General features: G+C 54.9%; 7 protein-coding genes across 7 annotated transcripts; 5 read left to right on the top strand and 2 right to left on the bottom strand.

Moving 5' to 3' along the window:
* Positions 1-294: 294 nt before the first annotated feature.
* BDZ83DRAFT_750027 (fungal-specific transcription factor domain-containing protein) lies at positions 295-2,471 on the top strand (the record flags this gene model as incomplete). Its single annotated transcript, XM_060513862.1, has 3 exons — positions 295-322; positions 377-539; positions 596-2,471. The coding sequence occupies 3 exons, from the start codon at positions 295-297 to the stop codon at positions 2,469-2,471; spliced, it is 2,067 nt and encodes a 688-aa protein (XP_060367532.1).
* Positions 2,472-3,871: 1,400 nt separating this feature from the next.
* On the top strand, positions 3,872-5,562 carry BDZ83DRAFT_717779 (uncharacterized protein; the record flags this gene model as incomplete). The annotated part of the gene is made up of 2 exons (XM_060511986.1): positions 3,872-4,088; positions 4,142-5,562. 2 exons carry the CDS (start codon positions 3,872-3,874, stop codon positions 5,560-5,562), a joined length of 1,638 nt encoding a protein of 545 aa, XP_060367531.1.
* A 573-nt stretch (positions 5,563-6,135) lies between these two features.
* On the top strand, positions 6,136-7,875 carry BDZ83DRAFT_572586 (FAD binding domain-containing protein; the record flags this gene model as incomplete). Its single annotated transcript, XM_060504529.1, has 3 exons — positions 6,136-6,469; positions 6,524-6,962; positions 7,011-7,875. 3 exons carry the CDS (start codon positions 6,136-6,138, stop codon positions 7,873-7,875), a joined length of 1,638 nt encoding a protein of 545 aa, XP_060367530.1.
* A 1,080-nt stretch (positions 7,876-8,955) lies between these two features.
* BDZ83DRAFT_572477 (uncharacterized protein) lies at positions 8,956-10,131 on the top strand (the record flags this gene model as incomplete). The annotated part of the gene is made up of 1 exon (XM_060504512.1): positions 8,956-10,131. One exon carries the CDS (start codon positions 8,956-8,958, stop codon positions 10,129-10,131), a length of 1,176 nt encoding a protein of 391 aa, XP_060367529.1.
* Positions 10,132-11,360: 1,229 nt separating this feature from the next.
* On the bottom strand, positions 11,361-13,252 carry BDZ83DRAFT_205894 (isocitrate dehydrogenase). Its single transcript, XM_060501675.1, has 4 exons — positions 12,992-13,252; positions 12,792-12,851; positions 12,298-12,507; positions 11,361-12,242 (listed from the first exon to the last, which is right to left on the bottom strand). The coding sequence occupies exons 1-4, from the start codon at positions 13,076-13,078 to the stop codon at positions 11,451-11,453; spliced, it is 1,149 nt and encodes a 382-aa protein (XP_060367528.1). The 5' UTR covers positions 13,079-13,252; the 3' UTR covers positions 11,361-11,450.
* A 527-nt stretch (positions 13,253-13,779) lies between these two features.
* BDZ83DRAFT_694727 (exocyst complex component Sec5) lies at positions 13,780-17,733 on the top strand. Its single transcript, XM_060511348.1, has 3 exons — positions 13,780-14,456; positions 14,509-16,604; positions 16,658-17,733. The coding sequence occupies exons 1-3, from the start codon at positions 14,117-14,119 to the stop codon at positions 17,372-17,374; spliced, it is 3,153 nt and encodes a 1,050-aa protein (XP_060367527.1). The 5' UTR covers positions 13,780-14,116; the 3' UTR covers positions 17,375-17,733.
* BDZ83DRAFT_612893 (uncharacterized protein) lies at positions 17,734-21,071 on the bottom strand. The gene is made up of 3 exons (XM_060507732.1): positions 20,185-21,071; positions 18,466-20,061; positions 17,734-18,413 (listed from the first exon to the last, which is right to left on the bottom strand). The coding sequence occupies exons 1-3, from the start codon at positions 20,684-20,686 to the stop codon at positions 18,106-18,108; spliced, it is 2,406 nt and encodes an 801-aa protein (XP_060367526.1). The 5' UTR covers positions 20,687-21,071; the 3' UTR covers positions 17,734-18,105.
* Positions 21,072-22,903: the final 1,832 nt, after the last annotated feature.

Raw genomic sequence — 22,903 nt, 5'->3', positions numbered from 1 at the left:
TAGCGCCCAATGAAACGACCAAAAGAAAGCGAGCTGATTGTGGCTTGACGGAACCACTAGGCGCATCCGTCAGCTCTGGATTTGTAATCTTGGCCCAGCGACTTAATCCTTGCGCTACTGCTGCGCACCACCAAAACAGACGCAGACCCCTGCCTCACTCTCTTAATTGGGACGTCGGACCACGACTCATGGTCTCGGATGGCTGAAATATCCAACTTATCCACCTCGATTGTCTGTCATTTCAACTTGATTGACCCAAGACGGTAACACGGTAAACTCACAGACGACTTCACTATGGAGACTTCATCACAACGCCGCAAGGGTAACATATGCTACTCGACCATCCTCAATGAACCCGTGACTAACACGCTCGCAGCCTGCGACTTGTGCTTCCTCAAGAAGATCAAGTGCGACATGCTCAAGCCGGCCTGCTCAAACTGTCTGCTGTATAAGTCTGAGTGCCGCACCACAACAGTCCGCCGCAGAGTAGTACCGACGAAGGAGCGCCAGCAACGGCCGAAAGAAACCACCGCAGGAGAGTACGTTGGTTTGTAATTATCAAATCACAGGACTTCAACTGACGATCTCTTCATAGCCCGAAAAGAGTAGTAGAGTTGGAGAGCCGATTGGCAAAGATAGAAGAACAGCTGCAGCGCGCACTGGATGCGAATATTCGCCTTTCCAGCCAAGTTCCAGCCTCAGCAACGGTACCCGCACCCGCACCCGCACCCGCACCCGCACCCGCACCCGCACCCGCACCAGCCCAATCCGCACCGATTACAGACACCATCGAGTTGCCCCTGGACAGTGCCGGCGACTCAACCGACAGCACCGAGTTCATCAATGCCTTTTCATGCAGCGAGAGTCCGAGCGAGTGGGTGGTCGAGCCGGAGAAGCCAAAGTTGCCGCCGCTGGAGGACGTCACGCCCGTTATCGACGAGTTCTTCAACCGGTACAACTCCATCATGCCGCTCTTTGACCAGCCGACCTTTATGCGCATGCTCTCCGATTGGTATTCGCCGTCCTCGAATCACTCCTCCGCCGCATGGGCAGCCATCAACATCGCCCTGGCGTTGGGGTACCGGTGCACGTTGAAGCAGTCCGGAAACCTGGATGCCCTGGTGGACGATCAGAAGGTGCTACACCATATGCGCAACGTGCAGTCTGTCGTGTCGGACTTGGTGACGCGCGAGGAGGACCTACTAGGCATCCAAGTACTCGTGGGCATGGTCGTTCTCTTTCAGGGTACGAAAGATCCCAAGCCGGCCTCGGTCCTCATCGGGACGGCTATCCGGCTGGCGCACCGGCTGCACCTCCACGACAAGGAGTCTCTCCAGTACTTTTCGCCCGCGGTCGCCCGGCAGAGGTCGCGGGTCTTTTGGCTTGCCTACTGCATGGACAAGGACATTAGTCTACGGTCAAAGACGCCTTCTTTCCAGCTGGACGCGGATATCGACCTGCCCCTGCCGGAGCTGGACCCGGACGACGGGGCGGGCGTCATGGCCGCGTCCAACGGCAGCAAGTTCAACTTCTTCCGGGCGAGGGTCGAGCTCAGCCACATCGCAGGTAAAGTGTATGATCTCCTCTACAGCACGAGATCGCGCAAGGTGGCAAAGTCGGAAGCGCAGCTGCGGGTGACGCGACTGGAAGAGATGCTCGAGACGTGGCGTCGCAACGTGCCGGCCGAGTTCCAGCTCACGTCGCTGCTGGAGTACGCCGAGCCGCTTCCCACGGTGCACCTTTCGCTTCTTTACCACAACTATTTTGTCATCACCGTCATGGTCCACGGCATCTACTCACACGACGCGGATTGGGTGCAGAGAATCAGCTCGTACGGCCGAGCGACGATACAAGACCTGGATGGTATAGGACAAGGAAACAGCAGGCAGAGCTCGCCGCTGCCAGCGGGGTGGGCAAAATGCGTGGAGCTCAGCCGGGACTGCATGAACCTGTTTGTGGAATCGCCAAAGACGGACTGCAGCATCTGGTCCAACGCGTGCGCGCACTTTTCGGGCCTCATCATTATCTTATCCAACATGTTTGTTTTCCCAGAAAACCCGAATATACCGGCGGACAAGGAGCTTGCAGAACATGCGATGCAGCTCTTTGATATGATGCTGCGTCTCTCGGCAAACGAAGACTTTCGCAAGCTGTACGAGGTAGTCAAGGAACTACACCGGCGGGCGATGGCAACAGTGGACAAGTTGGCGCGGAAGAGAGAAGAGCAAGCGGCTGCGGCTGCCGTGGTGGAGGCGATGGACAGCACGCTGCCGTTTGGGATGCAATTCGAAGAGGATGTGAGTTTCTTTGAGGGCGCAGGCATGATGGACTTTACAGGGGCTTTTGCTGGGGGTATCATGGAGGAGTCACCAGTGACTGTGGATTCTGAGGCGGGAGACACGTTGGAAGCCGGGGGTTTCCAAGGAGGTTTGGGTCGTGCTGCCGCGACGGTTGGGCATAGCCATTATTGAGCTGCGATGATACTATATTGGCGTTGGGGGTTTCGATGAGGAGTTGGGTGTCCACCCTATCTAGACTATATTAAGCGGGATGTTTCTGTTGTGGCTGTCTTATGGCTACTGGATGAAGGGGATATGAATATCAGTAGATAAACGTAGATACCATTTTCACGATGGTCTGTTTTCTTGACTTGGTGACGATCAATTCTGTAGAAAACGTCGGTGTTGAGAAGACGGGAGCTTGGGCAATTGGTGTCTTCGGACGGGGGACCGAATGTGGGGCGTTTTGGTGGAATAATTATGGGACCCGTGTGTTAGGTTTGATGCTAATCCTAATCAAGATGGAGATGATCCAAGCTCTGAGCTTTTGGCCAGTGAGATGAGAGGAATTTGCAAGCTGGCAGGGATGACGGGGTGAGGTGGGGCCGCAGTGGGCAATGACGACCAGGAGTGAGCTCAAGCACCTGCCATAGCAGATGAATTGCACTGGAAGAAACCTAAGCCTAAGGTAGAGAGAAGGAATGGCACAAGTAACAGCATCGTCTTGGGGAGGGTGGTTGCCGCCGCTAATCCCGGGAGATCCTTCCCTGTGGAGGAACGAGCTCACTGTCATGGCGTCATCATTGAATCGTCCAATTTTGGGGAGGAAGTTGCGCGCTTCTCTGTGCCCGTACTTGCACGTCTACCTACAGTCTAAGGTACCTCACATTCGTGCGTCTTTCTAACCATCCCGTGTTTATCTACAGCCATTGAGAGCTTCCCTCAGAGCACAGCGCATGAATGATGATGCTCTAAATCCTCACCACTCACTCGCCCGTCGTTACACACACAAAAATACTGCCCGCCGTACCGCCTTCTTGGACCCCTCCATAAACACAACCCCGGTCAAAGACGAGTCAACTTCACCTTGCATAGTATTGTCACCAATCTGAAGAGGCGAATCTCCATCAACTTTCTCCATCTCTCAGCAGACCGCCTAGCATCCACGTCTTGCCTCATCCCACCTTACCCCAGTTACAGCATACTGACCGCAACGTCTCTGTCTACTTGTCATCCCCGGAAGCTTTTACCTTCCAGTAGCCATCTACCTAGTATTCCTCTGTAAGGATAGCTCCCCCGCTACATCTGGGAATACCTAGGCAGTCTTGGCCTCGTGTGCTTTGTTATCTGACCCCCTCCCTCCGCCCCGGTGCTTTACATCAGCAGCTGTCAGTCGGAGTCGGAGTACCCCTCGACGGTGACCGTAACATCTTCCCCTCTCTTTCGCCTACCCTTCTACCTCTTGCCCCCCTCCCCCTCCATCCTTCATGCAAACCACCAAATTCCTCCTCCCTCTCCGCCACCACGTAAGAGTATCTTCTCTACTCCGACAAACGACACAAAAGAACCCGTTTTCGTATAGCGCACGAGCCATGGCCGACTACAAGCTCAAGTCTGTCACCTCGCTGTCTCTCAAGCCGGGAGACAAGCAGGAGGTTGAAGTCGAGGGAATCGAGGGCGCAAAGGTCCTCCTCCTCAACGCCGGCGGCAGCATCCAGGCTGTTGGTCCCAAATGCACCCATTTTGGTGCACCACTCGTAAAGGGAGTCTTGACCACCTCTGGTCGCTTGACATGTCCTTGGCACGGAGGTATGTACCCTCTCCCACGTTGGCTTCATTGCACTTTACTGACACAAATGCAGCCTGCTTCAATGCCAAAACTGGTGACGTCGAAGATGCCCCTGCTCTCGATGCCCTTCCCGTCTTCAAGGTCACCGAGCGCGACGGCGCAGTTTACATTTCGGGCGAAGAGGCCGCTATCAAGGGCGGTCGCCGCAAGCCCAACTTTAAGTGCAATGCCGCTGGTGGTGCCGACCAAGAAAAGGTGGTCATTGTTGGTGGAGGTTCTGGTGCTCTCGGAGCTGTGGAGGGTCTGCGTAATGGCGGCTATGACGGTCCTCTGACCATCATCTCCTCTGAAGGCTACTTCCCCATTGATCGCACAAAGCTGTCCAAGGCTCTCCTGACCGACGTCAACGCCCTGCAATGGCGCGATGAGGCATGGTATAAGAGTGGCTCTGTCGACTGGGTCGCCGACGAGGTCACCGACGTCGACTTCTCTGACCGCAAGGTCACCACCAAGAAGGGAGACAGCGTCCCCTATACCAAGCTGATCCTGGCCACCGGCGGTACGCCCAGAAACCTGCCTCTCCAGGGATTCAAGGTACTGGGCAACATCTTTACCCTCAGAACCGCCCACGACACGCAAAAGATCGTTAAGGCCATTGGCGACAAGGGCAAGAAGATTGTCATTGTCGGATCCTCCTTCATTGGTATGGAGGTTGCCAACGCCACCGCCAAGGAGAACACAGTCACCGTCATCGGTATGGAAAAGGTCCCTCTGGAGAGAGTGCTGGGCGAGAAGATCGGCGCGGGCATCCAGAAGAGCCTGGAAAAGAATGGCGTCAAGTTCCACATGAACGCTGGCGTTGACAAGGCAGAGCCATCAGCCACGGACGATGCCAACGTCGGCGCGGTATACCTCAAGGATGGCACCAAACTCGAGGCTGATCTAGTCATTCTCGGTGTTGGTGTCGCCCCCGCCACTGAATTCCTAAGGGAGAACAAGGTCATCAGATTGGAGGACGACGGCTCGATCAAGACCAACGAGAACTTTGAGATTGTTGGCCTCAAGGACGTGTACGCTATTGGAGATATTGCGACATACCCCTACCACGGTCCTGGGGGCGACGGCCGGTACACTCGCATTGAGCACTGGAATGTCGCCCAGAACGCTGGTCGCTCCGTTGCAAACAACATCATCAACTCAGCCGTCAAGACGCCGCACTTCATCCCCGTCTTTTGGTCCGCACTGGGCTCACAGCTGAGATACTGCGGTAACACCGTCGGCGGATGGGACGATGTTGTGATTCAAGGCAATGTGGAAGAGTCGGCGTTTGTTGCGTACTACACAAATGGCGAGACGGTTGTCGCCATGGCCTCCATGGGCAAGGACCCTGCCATGGTCCAGTCGGCTGAGTTGATGTCGCTCGGAAAGATGCCTTCGAAATCGGAGCTGGCCAAGGGTCTCGATATTACCACTATCGGTCCGTTGGAGGCATGATTTTGTAAACAGGACAATTGTGCATACTCGGGTGTACACGGGAGGGATGTAGGACGTAATCTTCGGCGTAATCAGGTAGGCTTCAAGGCATGCAATGGGCAAACAATTCATTCAATTCAATCAAGTAGGGGTGTCTGTGATGTTTCCACAGCAAAGACAGATGCCGTGACTGCGGAATATGAAAGTCCGTCGAGTAAGCCAGCGGGACATTTACTAGTGGACTTGTGTGGACGGTGAGAGCTAGTGAGGGACACTCGGGACCGAGCGCTGCGTTCGTACCCGAGATGACCGGTGTGGGGCGGTGGCTGCGTTTCCGGCCACGCCAGGACCACCGGAGCCGGGCAAGTGCGGAGCTTGCAAACCACCGCCGTCAACGCCGTCACAATGGTAGATTTTGAATTGCCAAATGTATAAAGACCTCATCATGTATCTCGTACTAGAGTTTGGATGGACGTGCGAATCACACTACACTTTTTATCCAATCTTACCTTTAGTCTCGAGACTTATTTTTTTCTTATTGACTATATTGACTTACACGTCTCATCACATCAACCAACACCAAAACAGCACACAATGACAACGCAAAACCAAGCACCCGTGATAATCATAGGCGGCAGCCTAGTAGGCCTCGCCAGCGCGCTATTCCTCTCCGCCCGCGACGTCCCCGTCATCCTCTTCGAGCGCCACACCTCGAGCTCCCCGCACCCGCGCGCCATCGGATACACCTCGCGCACGCTGGAAATCTTGCAGACTGTCGGCATCTCCCCCGATCAGCTAAGAGTCGGATCCGGTCCGCCGGGGGGTAAACCTCGTCGAGTGAAAGTCAAGAGCCTGGCGGGGGAGTGGGCTGATGAGCAGCTCTGGAATAATAATAACGCCAATAAGGAGAATGGTGCTGGTCCGAAGGGTGAGACCAAAAAGCCTGGATCTGGCCCCGGTGGACCCCCACCGCAGCAGAAAGGCGGCAAAGTCTACGCTCCCATCATGGGCACGGCGATCGCCCAGGACAGACTGGAGCCCATCCTCCGCAAACGCGCCGTCGAGCTAGGCGCGGATCTCAGGCTCGGGTGGAAGATGACGTCCTGGAGCCAGTCTGCGGACGGCGTACACATCACCGCCATCAACAGAGAATCAGGGGAGGAAGTAACCGTTGACGGATCGTACATTGTCGCCTGCGACGGCGCGCGGAGCGTCTTCCGCGAGGGACTGGGCATCGGGATGACGGGGGTGGGACACTTGAGAAGTCTATGCAGCGTCATGTTCCGGTGTGCGCCGATTGAGAAGTTTTTGGAGCGGGGTTTCGTGCAGTTCTCGATTGAGGGGCGCGAGGACGGGTTTGAGGCGTTTTTGGTGAGTTATCACGACGGGAGGTGGGCGTTGATGTGGAATGCCGCCGAGGAGTCTGTCACCGACAAGGAGGCCGACGGCAAGGACACGATCAACGTCAGCAACAGCAACAAGATGGACGCCCGCGCGCAAAAAGATCTCATCCGCAAAGCCCTCGGTCTCGGCGAGGACGAGATCCAGGACGGGGATATTGAGCTCGTGACGATTGGGTTCTGGGAGATGAGCGCGCGGATCGCGGAGAAGTTTGCAGAGGGACGGGTGTTCCTCGCGGGCGACGCGGCGCATACGTTGCCGCCTAACCGGGGCGGGTACGGCGCCAACACGGGGTTCGCGGACGCGCACAATCTGGCGTGGAAAATCGCTGCTGTGAGGGCTGGGGTGGCGGACGAGGGGATTCTGGGGACGTATGATGAGGAGAGGAGGCCTGTTGCGCTTGTGAGGCATGATCAGCTCTTTGCGAGGGATGATTACAAGGCGTATATTCGGGGTGATGAAGGGGACAAGAAGAAGGTCGAGGTGATTGATGATATTGCTATGGAGTTGGGGCAAATTTATCGATCTGGAGGAATGGATTTGGGGACGGATGAGGTCTTGCCTGATGCGTTGAGGCCTGATGAGTGGAAAGGTCAGCCTGGTACGAGGGCGCCTCATCTGGTGGTAAAGAAGAGGGATGGGAAAGAGGTTTCGAGCTTGGAGTTGCTTGGGCGCGGGTGGGTTTTGCTTTCGAGGGGTGACGGGTGGAAGACTGCTGCTGTTGGTGCTGGATGTGAGTTTGTTCATGTTGGAGAGGATGTTGTCGAGGTTGATCAGAAGGGGGAGGGCTTTGAGGAAACGTTTGGGGTTGGGAGGGAGGGAGCTGTGTTGGTGAGGCCTGATGGGTTTATTGCTTGGAGGGTTAGCGGAAGGGAGGATGGTGGTGACGAGGCGTTTGCTAAGGCTTTCAAGCGGGTTTCTTTTGCGTTGTAGTCAAATTTGGCGGCTTTGACTGCGGTTTTGGAAGGGAATTATTAACGGTAATATTATTACTATGTTCTTATGTGAAAGAAATCTAATAAACTCCTCTCAAAGGGACACTTTTGCAATGGCCTCTATTCTTACAACTTGAGTATCGTGACAATGATACACGTGCAGACGCCTCGCCTTGAAGAGGCTGACTAGGTATAGTGGCATGCCCCCAGCCTATCACGTCTATTAGAAAAAGCTTGACACGGCTCAGAGGGAAAGTAGATGAATTATGACCACTTTGAAGTCCAGCCTAGAGTTCAAACCAGTCATCCCACCAGAACTATATTCCTCCATCTTCACTTCCTCAGACGGATGACAGTTGTCGATACGGCGCAATACGTGAGAGACAGGACAGGGCGCGCTGGGTAGATGGGCAGATGTCTCCCCCGGAGATCAGCAGGATCATCAAAAGAGTCCATATTTTAAGATCATGAGAGTAACAAGTGATGAGACATGATTGTTGATGTTGAGTCTCAACTTCTGCCAAAGTCTGACCGTGAATTGGCAGTTCAATGTCGTCTGATATGAGGTCGGTGATTGAGACATGGCAGTATGCTCCTTTGAGTGACCACAGCAAGCAGCAAGCAGGGGCTCAAGAGCTGAGAGGTTTGAGGGCAGCAAATCCGAACCATGTCATAGTTTCTGTGATGGACTTGATGAACAGAAACATCTGATGGTTCTTACCCAAAAAGAGCAGTCCGCCTGGAACCTTTCAGACTGGTCGGAAGACCAAATCCAGCTAGTACGGTGCGGGGAGACTGAATGAGGGGATGGCCAACATGGCGGCGGCGCACAGAAGCGGAGAGGATGCAGTTGCTCGGGTGCATCATGGGCAACGCCATGCCTCACCGGTTCGGCGGTTTTGGGTTAGCGAACGATACGTGTCCGGAGCTTACACACAGCCATATAAGAAGGCCGACATGCAGCTTGCTGCTCCAAGTTGTACTTGAACTACCTTGGCTGTATCCTCCAGCTTCACGTATGAATCTGTCGCTACATCACTACTAATCTATCGCTGCGATAATTGAAACCCCTCTCGCCATGTCTCCCAAGATCCTGCAAGTCGGCGTGGTTGGTGGTGGCGACGTTGCACAAATCGTTCACCTCCCAACCTTCATGTTCTTGTCCAGTCTCTTCAAGGTCGTCACCATTTGCGACATTTCGCGCAAGACGGCCGATCATTGTCGTGTCAAATTCAACATCCCCCACGCAACCACAAACCCAGACGACATCTTCAATGACCCAGCCATTGATGTCGTCGTAATCCTGACATCTGACGAGTATCACGCCCCCTATACCATTGCTGCGTTGAAGGCCGGGAAGAACGTCTTGCTCGAGAAACCCATAACACTTAGTCTACAAGCCGCCGACGAGATAATCGATACCGAGACCAAGGCCCCCAATAATGCCCGCGTCTTTGTGGGCTACATGCGGCGTTACGCCCCCAGCCTCCAAGCCTTCAAACGCGAGATTGCCTCCATTGACAAGATCAAGTACGCTCGTGTCCGCGACATCATCGGTCCCAACGCCTATTTCATCAGGCAATCGGGAGCATATTCACAAAAGTACCATGATGACATACCGACCGAGGTGTCGGAGGACAGAAAGGCGCGACTGGCCGTCTTACTAGGCCAAGCCTGGGGACAAGAGCCGGAATCGCTCACAGCCGCGCAGATGGACTACTGCTGTCTCCTCGGCAGTCTCGGAAGTCACGGTCTCAGCCTCATGAGGAATGTGTTAGGCGGTCTCCCGGAATCAGTTCTCGCTTCAACGGACAACGCGCGCTGGTACACGGCCATGTTAGAATACCGAAACGGCACCGCCCCCGACGACAGGTTCACGTGTGTCTACGAGATGGGTATTGATTCTGTGCCGAGATTCGACTCTCACGTTGCCGTCTATGGGGAGAAGAAGTCCGTCACGATTTGCTATGATACGCCATTCGTCAAGGGCCTCGGCATCACGGTGGAGATTGACGAGCTGAACGAGCACGGGGAAAAGTCCCACAGGTCTCTTACAAGTTCGTACGAGGATGCTTACACTGCTGAGTTGAAAGAGTGGTACGAGACTGTGGTTCATGGCAAAGAAATCAAGACGTCTGCCAAGGACGCGCGAGATGATTTGAAACTGTTCAAGATGATGATGGATAAGTTCCCCGAGCACAAGAAGATGAAGAACTCGTCCGATAGCGCGCCCTTCGTACCGAGCGGTCCTTGAATGCCATGCCATACTAAGTGTCGCTGTATTGCACATCTTATCAGGTTGAATCTAGTACTTTGCCATGGTCTTGAAGCGCCAGAGACATCGTGTCCTTGGAAGTTCTGAATGCAACCCGAGTGTTACGTTCTTAAGTGTCCGAGTGTATAGATGTGTTGTATGCGTTGAACGGCTGGGTCTCCCATGCGTCCAAGATGAGGTAGATTAATATTGTTGTTGTGCCTTCGAAAATACCGCTCCATCCAGTTTAGATAGTATTGCAAAACATTTCGCATGTTTGCCATCTCTGAATCAAACTGGAATTATCTCTTCCTCCCGTTGGAACAAGGCAGCTGCGCTTGCCACCTACACCGACTCAGGTCGCTGACTGAGAGGAGGCAGCATGTTCCTTCGTGCCTTGATGTTGGCGCATCTGCATCAGAAATGAACTCTGTTTGCGATCCGTACTTGCTTTAGCATACACAGGCTACGCGTTTCAAGGCGCTACTGTGATGAGTTGGGCGTAGAAGCTGTTAATAAACAATCACGACTGTTTAGTTGTTCTTGAATCTTGAGTGGGAAAATGGGGGATAGCTACAGACTCGGCTGAAGATTAGCTCAAGAAGCCGAACCTTTCTCATTCAAACAGCGATCATCCCCTATTAGCTGTGAAGAGTTTGTTTGAAGTATACTCCTCCCACTTTGTTTCGATTTGATAGTGATCTGCTCGTACAGGATTAGGCAAACGTACTTTGTATTGGGGTCGATTCCAAACAAGGGTGGCATTAATCTTTGAAGATCTGCCGTGCAAATCTTGGCAAGGTTTCCCGTCATTGAATGATGCAACGGCCTGACGGTCCCCGACATGGCTCCTCGAATAGATGTCAAGACGTGTCTTCCACGAGACGGGGCTTGGGTACGAGGCTGCAGCAAGCCTGCTCGTCCCAAGCCTCACTAGGCATGTTCACGGACATGGCGTCCCGTCAGTGCCAAGGTCTGCCGTCGACACTTGGACCTGAATGTCCGTTCGACCTGGCACGTCACCCTAGTCTGCTTTTTGGTCTGTTGGTATTGAATGCCCTTGTTACTTGGTTTACCGACGACAATTTTGTACATGCGAGAGCAAGAGGCCTATACCCAAATGTTGTGAAAAGTCAATGAAGTCAATTATTGCCACCACCGTTGTGTTGCCAGTCACTCACAGCCCGAAACCACAGGAACGAAAACACCAAATTTTGTTGGAGCTCATGAACTCATTGAACGACTATGGCTAACGTTAAAGGAAACAGGAGGTAATATCCGTTGTCTAAGATCGTACAGTCTACAGGGGTAGTAGGTATCTACAACTTGGAAATGATGGCGCCGGCAAACTCGTTAGTCTTGGCCTTGCCGCCCAAGTCGCCGGTGAGGGCCTTTCCTTCCGCGAGGGTATCAAAAGCGGCCTTCTCGATTCTGTCGGCGTACTCGCCGAGGCTCATGTGTCTCAGCATCATCATGGAGCTGAGGAGCAGAGCGGTGGGGTTGGCCAGGCCCTTGCCGGCAATGTCGGGGGCGGAGCCGTGGACGGCCTCGAAGATGGAGCACTCGTCACCAATGTTGCCGGAGGGGGTGAGACCGAGACCGCCAATGAGACCGGCGCACATGTCTGAGAGAATGTCACCGTACAGGTTGGGCATGACAAGGACCTTGTCGTTGTAGGGGAGGGGGTCGGTGACCATCTTCAGGCAGGTGTTGTCGAGGAGCTCGGCGTCGAACTCGATCTCGGGGAAGTCCTTGGCGACGTCGCGGGCGGTCTTGAGGAAGAGACCGTCGGACATCTTCATAATGGTGGCCTTGTGGACGACGCGGACCTTCTTGCGGCCAATCTCCTGGGCCTGCTGGAAGGCGAAGCGGAGGACGCGCTCGGAAGCCTCGCGGGTGATGAGCTTGATGGACTGGACGACACCATCGACGACGACGTGCTCAATGCCAGAGTATTCACCCTCGGTGTTCTCACGAATGAGGACGGTGTCGACGTTGTCGTAGGGGGTCTTGTAGCCGGCGACGGATCGGCAGGGACGGAGGTTGGCGAACAGGTTGAAGGTGCGGCGGAGAGTCAGGTTGAGGGAGACGTGGCCCTTGCCAATGGGGGTCTGAATGTTCTGGTTAGAATGGGAAGAGAGAGGCTCATGGTCAGTCAAGACATACGGCGAGGGGTCCCTTGAGGGCGACCTTGTTGCGCTTGATGCTCTCAATGGCGGCATCGGGGATGGCGGTCTTGCCGTCCTTGAGGATGGGGGTGACATCGACGGGCTCCCAGGTAACGGGGGCCTTGGCCGCGGCAAAGATGTCCTTGACGGCCTGGGAGATCTCGGGACCGATACCATCACCCTCGATCAGAGAGACGGGGTAGTTGCCCTATACAAGATTGGTGATTAGTTTTGTTTTGAAGGCATCTCGAGATCGCATGTTTGAGCAACGCCAATTGAGTGATTTTGGGCTGCGCAAAGGGCCGATCCGGGGCATTGTTGTTACTCGAGTACCCGCCCATCTGCACATGACGAGTGACATGTGCGTTCAAAAGCAGAGAATGAAGTGTCATTGTCGAGGTCGGGTGCGCCAGCAAACAACAAAGCCGAGGTCTTTCCTTTGCGCGTAAAATTTTATGGGGCGGGTAGTAACGGAGGAGGGAAATGGCATACGTTGGAGTCCTTGACACCGTGGAACTTGGCGACACGCTCGCTCGAGTAGAATCTGGAGTTCTATGCAGCTGTTAGCAATTGGTTCTGTTCGAATGGCTGGCCTGCAGTCGAGGCTCTGCCCGTGTTGCATGGTCGAACGTCACCGGCGGGCGGGCGGGATCGCGGGACGGCAAGGAACAGGATGGATGAATTGCGCGCACCTGGAACTGAGAGACGGCGGCGGCGCGGGGAGCGGCGCGCATGGCCTGCTGCCGGAGAGGCGCAGCGAAAGTACGGGCGGCCAGCATCGTGTCTGAAGTCCTTTGGTGTTGAAGGATACGTGGAGGCGGAGGAGAGTGGTCGGGTGGGAAGGATTGGTCGTTTATCGGGAGACGGGAATTTTAAGGTCGGGAGAAGGAAGTGTTGGTACCAAAGACGCCAGCGGCGGCCAGCCGGATTTGACAGGTGAGAAAATAAACCGCCGCTTTATCGCAGGGGTCTTGGCTGCACCGGCAGGTGTAAGCGGCTTTGCTGCAGAAAAAAAAACTTGATTGACTTTCTATGGTCTCAAAAGGTTTTCTATTCTACCATCTTGAAAACTTCTACAGAATCAAACACGACGTTTTCTGAAAGATTCAAATGTGGTTTTCCATCCAGTCTTGTACATCTCCATAGTATCCTGTTTCCTGAGTTGTCTTTATCCGAGGTTGAGCAACCCGAAAGTGGGATCCCCCGTAAAGCGGCGGCGTGTCTTCAAAGGCATAAGAAAACATCCCGCGGGATTATCGATGACCGACCTCCTAGCACCGACTGCTGCCGAAGGTTTAGCCACAAGTTGAGCCACACCGGCAACACACCGTGGCTCAACTGACCCCACTCTTCAACTTTTCTTCGGGTGGCAGGAACGGACATGCACTTTTCCGGCCGATCGAGGACCCGCCTGACCGAGCTCACCTCCGAAAAGCCAGGTGTGCCTCGGTGTGTGCCACAGAATGCACCAAGTGGGCTACACCGTTGTCACCAAGGTACCTCTCTACCTTTGAGCAGGGAGCTAGCTGTCACCTGGAACAGAACACAAACAATTCACCATCAAGTTGCACCTCACTTTGTTGCATTCGCGCAGTGCTTTTTGCACCTCCGGCACCCCGGTTGCCTCTGTGTGGCATTGCCAATCGTTCATTTTTTGGCCAATGAAGTTATTCATCTTGTACCTTTGAAACGGCTACACGTACTGCAAGCAATAAGCTCCCTCGCCGAGCCCCGCCTAGCCGTTCCTCGGCCGGCTGGAACAACTATTGCTTTCCCCCTTTGCGAACCACGACGATTCGAGATTCCGATACCCCATAATGTCGTCAGATTACGAGAGAACTATTCTGGATTTTTACCAGCTTCCCAACCCATACCCGGACGAATGGCCCGCCGAGAAGAACCAGAGCGATGCATCCGACGACGAGGACGAGGCAAAAGACGAGAAGAAGGCGAAGCTGCAGCGCCGCAAGTCGCGATACCAGGCACTCGAGAGAGCCGTTAGCGATCGGCGCAGCATAATCCCCGGAGCTCAGTCGGACAAGGGAGGTGTCGCCAACATTGTCCAGCGCGACGAGCCCGATCCCTTGGGCACCACCGACAGCGTCGTCAGAACCCTTCGCCAGTTGGGAGTTCCCATACAGGACGATCCGCGCTTGCGTATGTAGAATCGATACGGTAATAATGACCAGCAAGACTGACAAGCGTCCAGGGAATCGATTTCTCCTGTCCTCGACGACCTTCTCTCCCGCCTTGTTCCTCTCGCAAATGCACGCGACTGCCGACACCCAAAGCTTGTTGACCGGCCTGGACATGCTGTCCCAGTCGATCGATCAAAAATCCGCATCACTTAAGGTCCTGGTGGAGACCAACTTTGAGCGCTTCGTCAAGGCCAAGGCTACCATTGATAATGTGTACAAGGAGATGAAGTATCGCGGCGCCGAGCCGCCTCCGCCGCCAACCACCGGCCGTGCTCGAGCTCACTCCCGCCACGCTAGCCGCAGCAGCTTCCGAGGCAGTAACGGCGGCATGAACCTTGCCGCATCTCTCGGATCCCCCACCTCGGACGCCCGTAAGAAGAACGCCCTGGTCAAGGAAAGCGAGTACGGCGTCTCGGGAATCAAGGCGCCTCTTCTGGATGTCTCTGCCAAGGCGGAAGATGTGTGGGGTCCGGCGCTGGGAGGACGTGAGAAGGAAGAGAATCTCAAGGTTGTGTCGGCGAACCTGGATCAGTTCAAGGAGTACGTTGAACTAAGCTCTGCCATTGCCGAGAGCATCAAACGAAGAGACTACGAGAGCCTTGTGGAGGAGTACAACAAGGCGCGCAAGTTCTCAGACGACGCAAGAGCATTGGCTGCAAACGCCGCTGCGGGCTCTTCGAGCCAAACCGACATCTATCAGATTGTTTTGGCGGCACGCATATGGCACGACGTGGACGAGCAAATCCAGGCCTTCAAGCGCGATGTGTGGCGGAAGCTCGTCACGCTCCACGGCGTCTCCAAGGCCGACAACCTGGGCCAGCAAGACCAGCACATGGAGTTGATTAGTCTGCTTCTCGAGCTGGGCGTCGACGACAATCCCATCTGGGTCTGGCTGCTTAGTCGGTACGACCACCTCAAGGGCAAGATTCAGTCGACGTCAGACCGCTCCAAGGTCGAGGTGGAGGTGCTCCGACGACGCCTGGCCAACGCCGACAAGCCCGGAGCACACGCGGTTGCATCGCATCTACGGTCTCTGGGACGTGCGGCCGTGGAGAACAAGATAGCCTCGGCCGACTCCGCCGACGTTATAGAGCTGTGGGAAAAGATGTTGGCGTTCCTGTCTAGTATCCTGTCCGCACAAGGCATCCTGGGCGAGGTGTTGGACTTTTGGCAGACGGTCCGAGGCTTTCTGGATGGCAAGATCCAGCGCACGCTGCCTTTGGGGTACAATGGAGAATCGCAAGTCCAACACCAGCTGCCCGAGGAGCGTGCTGGAGATTTGCAAAAGGGCACATTGGAGCTGGTCGACCTGATTCGCGAAACAGTCTTTGCCTTTTTCGCGGGCCCGCCACCCGAGGACATCTCGTTGCTTTTCTCGCCCCTCCCCCTATCGCCCAAGAGCCCGCCCTCTGCAGGAGCCGGAAACCTCACACCCACCGGGTTTTTAGATCCTCGGCTGAACCTCGACCCTAACAACATCCCTCCTCCTTCGCCCAAGCGCGGCGAGACGTGGGAGAAGCTGGCCTTTTGGCCCCCGTGGTCCAACTCCGTCAGTGGTGTCCACTACCTTTCCAAGATGCTCGCCCTGGTAGGTTCGGGCGCGTCTGACTTGGCGAGCATCGGCCCCGTCGCGAATGGACTGGACCCTGGCGTCTTGGACAGGCTCAAGACGCTGGTCAACATTTCCAGAGAACGATGCGTCACCGCTCTTTGCGCAGCATGGAACAAGGACGCCGAGAACATCAAGTTCGTCGAGGACTGGTACCGATCACCGGAACTGGGCGACCTCACCCGCATGCCGTCGAGCTTTTCCGCCTTTGAAGGCGCGTTGCTCACGGGCATGCAGAAGATTCTGTACATATCCGAAGCCATGTCGAAGCCTGGTGCGGGGGATATTGTCCTCCCACCGCCTAGTAAACTCTTGCAGATGGTCAGAAGCCAGTACGTCACGACGCTCTATAAGGCGTTGAGCGGCATGGTGGAGAACGCTGAGCGATCTGTCAAGAAGGCCGACGACGATTGGACAACGGATATGGATGGCACCATTGTCGCCTCCGCCGCGCCCGCTCCCAGCGGCGGAAGAGCGACACTCGACGCGGGAGACAGGGTGAGTTTGATTTGTATCGTTTTGGAAGAACTATCTGCTGACGTGTTGTATAGAACGTCCGCATGCTCCTCACTCTCAGCAACCTGCAGTCACTCCGAGCCAAGGTCGTTCCGAGTCTCAACTCGCAGTTTGAGAATGCCTTCTCCGTCAAACTTAGCGATGAATCCAAAACGATCAAGGATGTTCTGGGCCAGATTGACGCTAGGCTCTTCCAATCTTATACCCGCCCATCCATTGAAGAGCTCCGCAACATTGTCAGAGCCGGGGTTGCGTCGCCCGATTGGGTCCCCGAGGTGGGCCAGAAACCGCGGGAAGCAAGACCCTACGTCTACGAAGCTCTCCTCAGTCTCGTGCTCGTCCACACCCAAGTCTCGACCACGGCGCCCACGCTCACTTCGCAGGTGCTCTCGTATCTCCTCGAGCAGACCAGCCGTGAGCTCCTCGAGGCGTTCCGCACGCGTCAGAGGTACACCCTCGAGGCGCTGATGCAGGCCACCCTGGACGTCGAGTTCGTCGCCCAGACACTCAGCCAGTACACCACCGACCGCGCCTCGGCGCTCCAGAGCGAGATTTACCAGGAGCTCGACGGGCGCACCGATAACGACGCGCGCGCACGCCTGCAGAGCGAGCTTCCCGAGATGAGGAGCGTGTTGAAGCGGCTGCGCGAGGCGAGCAAGAACGAGTTTACGTGCTTCAGGAAGATCAAGCGGCCCGGTATCGGACCCTCGAGGACGGGCACCGGCGATTCTGCAGCGAGTATCAAGGGCTAGTGGCCCCCTCCTCAGTGCAGAATGAGGAAGTCGGGTATCTGGGCCTATGAATAGGTTGCAGGGGATGAATTGGTTACGAGAGGGCATTTGGGTTGGGAAGTATTCGAGGTCCCGGGTGTGATGTCGTGAACCTACGTTGTGCTTGGGGAAGAATCGCGCCCTGCCAGATTGGGTCGGGCGCATGAGTGATGAAATGTTCAATGTCGGATAGCCCATGTTTTGCAATAAACAAACGAGCTCAAGGTACGCGGTCATGATGCAGTGAGGTGTGACGTTGAGGGCAGAAACTTGTGATTTTGACTTGAAAAGGGGGGGGTATCTATCTACCGTGACGAATTCTAAGTGAACTTTTGATGTGTCTTTTATGACAGCCCCATCTATCTACAGCGAAGAAGCCAACTATAAAAACTTTTTTTGCTTTTCCATGATTTCCCTTGTTCCCAAAGTGTCAAAAGTCTTGCCGCCAACCCAAGTCCTGTGGTTTCCTTTTTTGGTTCCTTTGTGTGGGGTTTGCTTTTTAGAGTGTCTCCAACGGAGGAGGTGGTGGTGGTGGTGGAAGTAGTCATACAATCATTAAGGGATGCTTTTTTTGTGTTTCCTTGAAAAGGTATCTTTTTTTTTCGTTTCAGTCATTCATCGTGAATTTGTGTGTGCGTGCGTGCGTGTGTCTGAAAACAAACAGCAGCATCGGCTTAGTATCCGGTGTAATACCGCCACGACCAATCCCCATACTAGGGCAGATCAGTCGGCAGCGACTCTGTGGGAGTCGGGGCGGTGGGAGAGGTTCCCGTCATGGGTGTATCGGGGACGGGAACGGGGGAGGCTGAGGCCACGGGCACAGCGGAAGGGTGAGGCGGGGCATGAGGGTGAGGAGGCGGAGGTGTGCTGTGGCCCGAGCTGGAGGCCGTGACGGCGTGGTGGTGTCCGTGGTCACCCTCCTTAGGGGGGAGCAGGACGTGGCTACAAAAGTGCAGTTCGAGGGAGCGCGAGGTCTCTGGGCTAAACGCGCAGGTTTCGAGCTTACGGACAACGTCGTCGTCTGAGAGATGTGGTCAGCTTAATTCTCATACCTAGGGACAATCAAAACTTACACTCGAGGTTCAGGGCCTGGAAGAACTCAGCCATGATGTCAAAGTCCGATTCGCCGAGGTCGACGACGCTGAGCCGGCCGTCGAGGGTGCGGAATGTCTTGGGGTGAGACTTTCGAAGCGTGAGAAGCATCTTCAAGAGGTCGGCAATGTCCCGGCCCTGGTTGACGTACATGGTGGGAGGGCGATCGAGGGGCCAGCGCTGGCGGAAGTCGTCCATCTCCCACACCTTGAAGGTCCAGGTGGTCTTTTCCAGGCAGTGGAGGAGGATGAGGATAGAGAGATAGACGTCAAAGTTGATCTTGGCCTTTCCGTTTTCTAAGCAGCGCTGAAGCTCGCTGATGAGCTTGTTCGAGACGTTGTTGGCCTTGCGCTCCGTGGCGGCGGACAGCTGGAAGGTGATGAGGTTGTAAATGTCCTGGTCGTCGGTGCCGGCAAACTCCTCGGGGCCAATGGGCACGACGACGCCTTGGCGCTCTTCAGATATGCACCAGCCTCGCTCTCGGTCGAGAATTTCGATGAGACCCCAGAGCTCAATGGCGAGCTTCAAGTTCTTGCCCGTCGCCTTGTTGTCGGGAAACTTTTGCGCGGCCGTCAAGACGACTTGCATGAAGTGGGAGGGTTCGCGCTCGATAAGCGTTGGCAGAATCAACTTCAAGAACTCCTCCATGCGGGCGGGGAGGTCCTCCTTGTCTTGGTCAATCATGACAACTCGAAACTCGGCCTTTGTGTCTGGACTCGTTGTCTGCTCTTCCGTCTCACCCTCGGCTACAGGAGGCTGCGGGCGGGGGGTAAGCAGAGCGGCGAGCGTCAGGCTCGGGCTATCCTCCCACAAGGAAACGACGAGGGAGGTGCCGTTGGAAAGCAGCTGGTATTTCTGTCTAGCGTGCTTGACCCTAGTCTGCGCCAGGACTACTATCAAGGCGGCTGAGTAGAGGGTCAGCTCTTGGTTCAGACGAGTGCGAACGCAGGGGTAGGTCCAGTGACGCGGGCCTTGGATCTTTCTGCATTGGTCGCAGGGGTCGTTGGTGCCACAGGTCTTGCGGAGAATGCGGCATCTTATGCAAGCGCCCTTCTTACGAGCGGCCTGGACCTCCTTGCGCCGGAGCGGGTTGTAGGCCTTGCGCTTATGCTCGCTCTGCGTTCCGTTGCCGATTGGCATACGAGTGCCGCCTCTGTTGGGAGGAGGCAACGTCGGGGCCACGTGAGTGGCTACTGTGGGGATGTGGTTCGTAGTCATGTAAGTCATCTCACCCCAGGGTTGTTGAGGTTGTTGCTCCGGTTGCTGAGGCTGCTGGAGTTGCTGAGGTAGAGCTTGTACGGGCAGGGTTTCGACAGGGACGGCGGCGTCTGCTTTGAGTGTCTCATTTGATCCCATCACAGGGCTGGCGACTTGAAGCGGTTCGCTGTGCTCAGCAGTAGGCAATTCAGGATCCATGAGGGAATGCGTAAGACGGGCTGTGGCCGCGGCGGCAACAGTGAGATCTGATGAATCCAGAGGCGGATCGTTTGGATGCTGAGTGGCAGCCTGCAAGTGTTCCATCTTTTCTTCAGTCGTGAGGAAGCTGAGAGGATTCGTGCTGTCATTCGAGGTGGATTCTGTAAAAGTCAGCTCATCTGAGTTCGCGATCTGAGTTTGAGTCGAAATAATGAGAGGTGAGATGAAGCAAAGCTCCTTCCTCGTGAACAAAGAAATGAAAAGCAAAGAAAAAAACCACATACCCTTCCGCTCACGGCCAGGCCGATTCTCGTAACTGCAGGGCGGGTTCTCGAGGGTGAATTGCTCTTGGACTTCAAAGCCGATCCCAAGTTGTCGAACAGCAGACTCGGATCGGTCGCGACCAAGTGCTGAAGGGGCCCCCATCTCATTCTCCCCAACTTGTCGCGATGCTTCTGCGAGAGTTCGGAGGGCAGACCAGTTCTCAGGTGCTTCGGGGGCGACCTCGGCGACGGCGACGTCGAGCTGGTTGAGTGGGAGATTCATTGATCGCGGGGCTGATGAGCCGGAGTGAAGTCCGGCAAAACCGAGTGCGGCGTTGATGCGTTCTTCAGGTGTGATGGCCGGGCACTTTTCCGTAATATGCTTGTGTAGGACCTCGCCTCGGCCCTTTGGGAAGTTTTCACCACACAGCTTGCAGGTGTGAGGGTATCGGTTGCTGGAGTCTGGAAGTTTGGGGCCCCGGGTGAAATATTCCCCCACCACGGGGTTTGGTTTTCGACCCATGATTGTATTCTTTGGCGCGTATTCCAGGATGAATAATCCAAAGGAGTTGCCGTTTTTGGCGCAAACTTGGTTTGTTGACCTCTTACAGCTCGATACTCGAGATTCAGTACACCGCAGAGTAGTGGTGACCGCCCAAGAAATTCTGCCCTCGAGGTCGATATGTAGGAATTGGCAACAGACCAGCAATCTGAGATGCCGAGACGATTGACTATTTGATCCGAAGCAGGTCAGAGACGCCACTGGTCAAGAATTGCCTCGCCAGGCTTTTACCAGCGGACGACAATGAACGAGAACGTGGGCTGGACCCGGGCGATGCGATGCGATTCACAGATTCTGCCACGGCTCACCGACGTTGGAAGCGACAAAATTCTCACACCGCTTCCCATGTCGGATAAATTCCGTGGTGGGGCCGAGCAGATCTTTCAGGTCACGTGAGAGCCCCACCACACAGTCTGTCACCTGTAAGTACACAAGTACCCAAGTACTTTGAACTGCATGTGAGCCTTGAGAGCTTCTTTCGATGTTTTCCATTTCATACATGCCAGATTCCGCAAGGGCACTCGAAGGATGGATAACTCATTTCGATCATTTTTAGATGTTGAAGAAGAATAAGAGCTGTGAGAGAAGGCATGAATATGTGACTGGAGTTGAAGTTCTGTCGCAGCATTGAGCCTGATCTAAAACTACATAGACGCCGTTCAAGGTGATCAAGCTTGTGTTGAGACTGGTTCGAAAGAGCACTCTAGACCTCTCATCTCAGAAAAGATGAAATGAGCGATGATTAGAGACTTACATTAGATAATCAACAAACCCGGCCATCCAAATGATGCACCTTGAACTCCAGCTCTGGATTTAGTGCATTCGAAGCCCGCACACTGTTCAGATCTAGCAGATGTACACGTGCATTAGCAAACTCATCTCATAGGCCCTCAGTCATCGTCGAATCACCTCCTGCATCGTGCAGCAGCAGCCAGGTAGGGCTCCTCGAATCGTACTGCCGGGGAAGACGTAAGTAAACCTACTCAAAAAATCCAATAGTCTCAAGAGACACTCGACAACAGATCATCGTCGTCTGCATGCTATCAATCCGTGGTCAAGAGGCACTGGCTCGTGTTCAGGTGTTCCTGAAAAAGGTGGGGGGAGGGGCAGTCCCGTCGGGGGTGTCTCGGGGGCCGCGAATGAGTGGGTCGCTCCGGGCACGGGGCCGAATCAAACGACACGGCGGGGGTGACCTCGGCCGCCGTCTCAGAAAACAAGAACCCGCCGCATGCGCTAGCGCATTCTTATGCTGACATTATCTCTCTGTTCTTCCTTCTCCAATGAAGTTGAGTCTCGGCATTTTGGGGGCCCCTGATCTTCGTAGCCAAACTCAATTCCACCAGGTGCCTGTCAACGTGTTGGTTCCCAGCACGCTTTGAGCACCTCACCTTATTCTTAGACTTCTGGGGGCAGAAAGTCTACTTTCGCGCCTCTGCTTCAGCCAGCGCGACGTTTCCCATGCACGATACCCCGGACAAAGAGGAATTAGAACCACATTACCACATGTTGGGGGTCGCATCCGTCTTTTCCGCCCCCTCCCCCCTCGGCCGGGCGCCTACAGTCCTAGCTAGACCAGGGGGTGAGCTACGCGACGGCCGAGCGTGATGTGGGTTACGATGCCACGCTCCCCCCCTCGTGACGAACCAGTCAAAACACCAAGACCTTTGCGCCGCTACCATGGCATTTCCGTGCCGAACCGCATCCAAGCTTTCGGATTGTTTGCCCGAGGTCACCTATCTCCTTTGCGTGTCTTAAACAGCAGTGCCCACGCTCTCATCTGTCTCCCTTCTCCCATACACTCTCTTTTGACCTCACATCTTTACGGGGACGTCACCCTCCATCTATCGTCACATAAACGGCTCTGGTCCAGTCATAGTCTCTCATTTTGGCACGTTGCATGTCCCTCGTTACCCCCCTCTCCCTCTCACGATCCTTACAGCAACGGGATTCCAACCCCGTGGAAGCTCCTGCAACGTCGTTTCGTGCCCTCTTCATGAGAGTTGAATCCCTTCCTTTGGATGAGATCTCCTTCACTATCGTTCATCTGCCTTTTCATCTGCCTTTTCATCTTGGATCATCAAGTTAAGGTGTCATCGGGAGTAACCATAGAGGTTCACCGTGACTCCTAGTATTGTTAGGAAGAGTATAAAGACGCTGCTTCATCCCGTGTCTTGTATG

The sequence above is a fragment of the Colletotrichum acutatum genome, assembly GCF_030867785.1.
Source record: "Colletotrichum acutatum strain CBS 112980 chromosome Unknown BDZ83scaffold_24, whole genome shotgun sequence".
NCBI classification, from domain to species: domain Eukaryota; kingdom Fungi; phylum Ascomycota; class Sordariomycetes; order Glomerellales; family Glomerellaceae; genus Colletotrichum; species Colletotrichum acutatum.
Note: the sequence above shows the minus strand (reverse complement) of the source record. Positions and strands in the feature narration are given on the sequence as shown.

What these genes read in the sequence shown, in the direction of transcription:
- BDZ83DRAFT_205894 (XM_060501675.1), bottom strand. Translation starts at nt 13,078, where the DNA reads ATGCTGGCCGCCCGTACTTTCGCTGCGCCTCTCCGGCAGCAGGCCATG. An exon ending in CCGCCGTCTCTCAGTTCCAG is followed by an intron (nt 12,852 to 12,991) that starts GTGCGCGCAATT and finishes ACAGCTGCATAG; the next exon opens with AACTCCAGATTCTACTCGAG. An exon ending in CCCTCAAGGGACCCCTCGCC is followed by an intron (nt 12,243 to 12,297) that starts GTATGTCTTGAC and finishes CAGAACATTCAG; the next exon opens with ACCCCCATTGGCAAGGGCCA.
- BDZ83DRAFT_694727 (XM_060511348.1), top strand. Translation starts at nt 14,117, where the DNA reads ATGTCGTCAGATTACGAGAGAACTATTCTGGATTTTTACCAGCTTCCC. An exon ending in ACAGGACGATCCGCGCTTGC is followed by an intron (nt 14,457 to 14,508) that starts GTATGTAGAATC and finishes ACAAGCGTCCAG; the next exon opens with GGAATCGATTTCTCCTGTCC. An exon ending in CACTCGACGCGGGAGACAGG is followed by an intron (nt 16,605 to 16,657) that starts GTGAGTTTGATT and finishes CGTGTTGTATAG; the next exon opens with AACGTCCGCATGCTCCTCAC.
- BDZ83DRAFT_612893 (XM_060507732.1), bottom strand. Translation starts at nt 20,686, where the DNA reads ATGGGTCGAAAACCAAACCCCGTGGTGGGGGAATATTTCACCCGGGGC. An exon ending in GCCTGGCCGTGAGCGGAAGG is followed by an intron (nt 20,062 to 20,184) that starts GTATGTGGTTTT and finishes TGACTTTTACAG; the next exon opens with AATCCACCTCGAATGACAGC. An exon ending in CCAGGCCCTGAACCTCGAGT is followed by an intron (nt 18,414 to 18,465) that starts GTAAGTTTTGAT and finishes CACATCTCTCAG; the next exon opens with ACGACGACGTTGTCCGTAAG.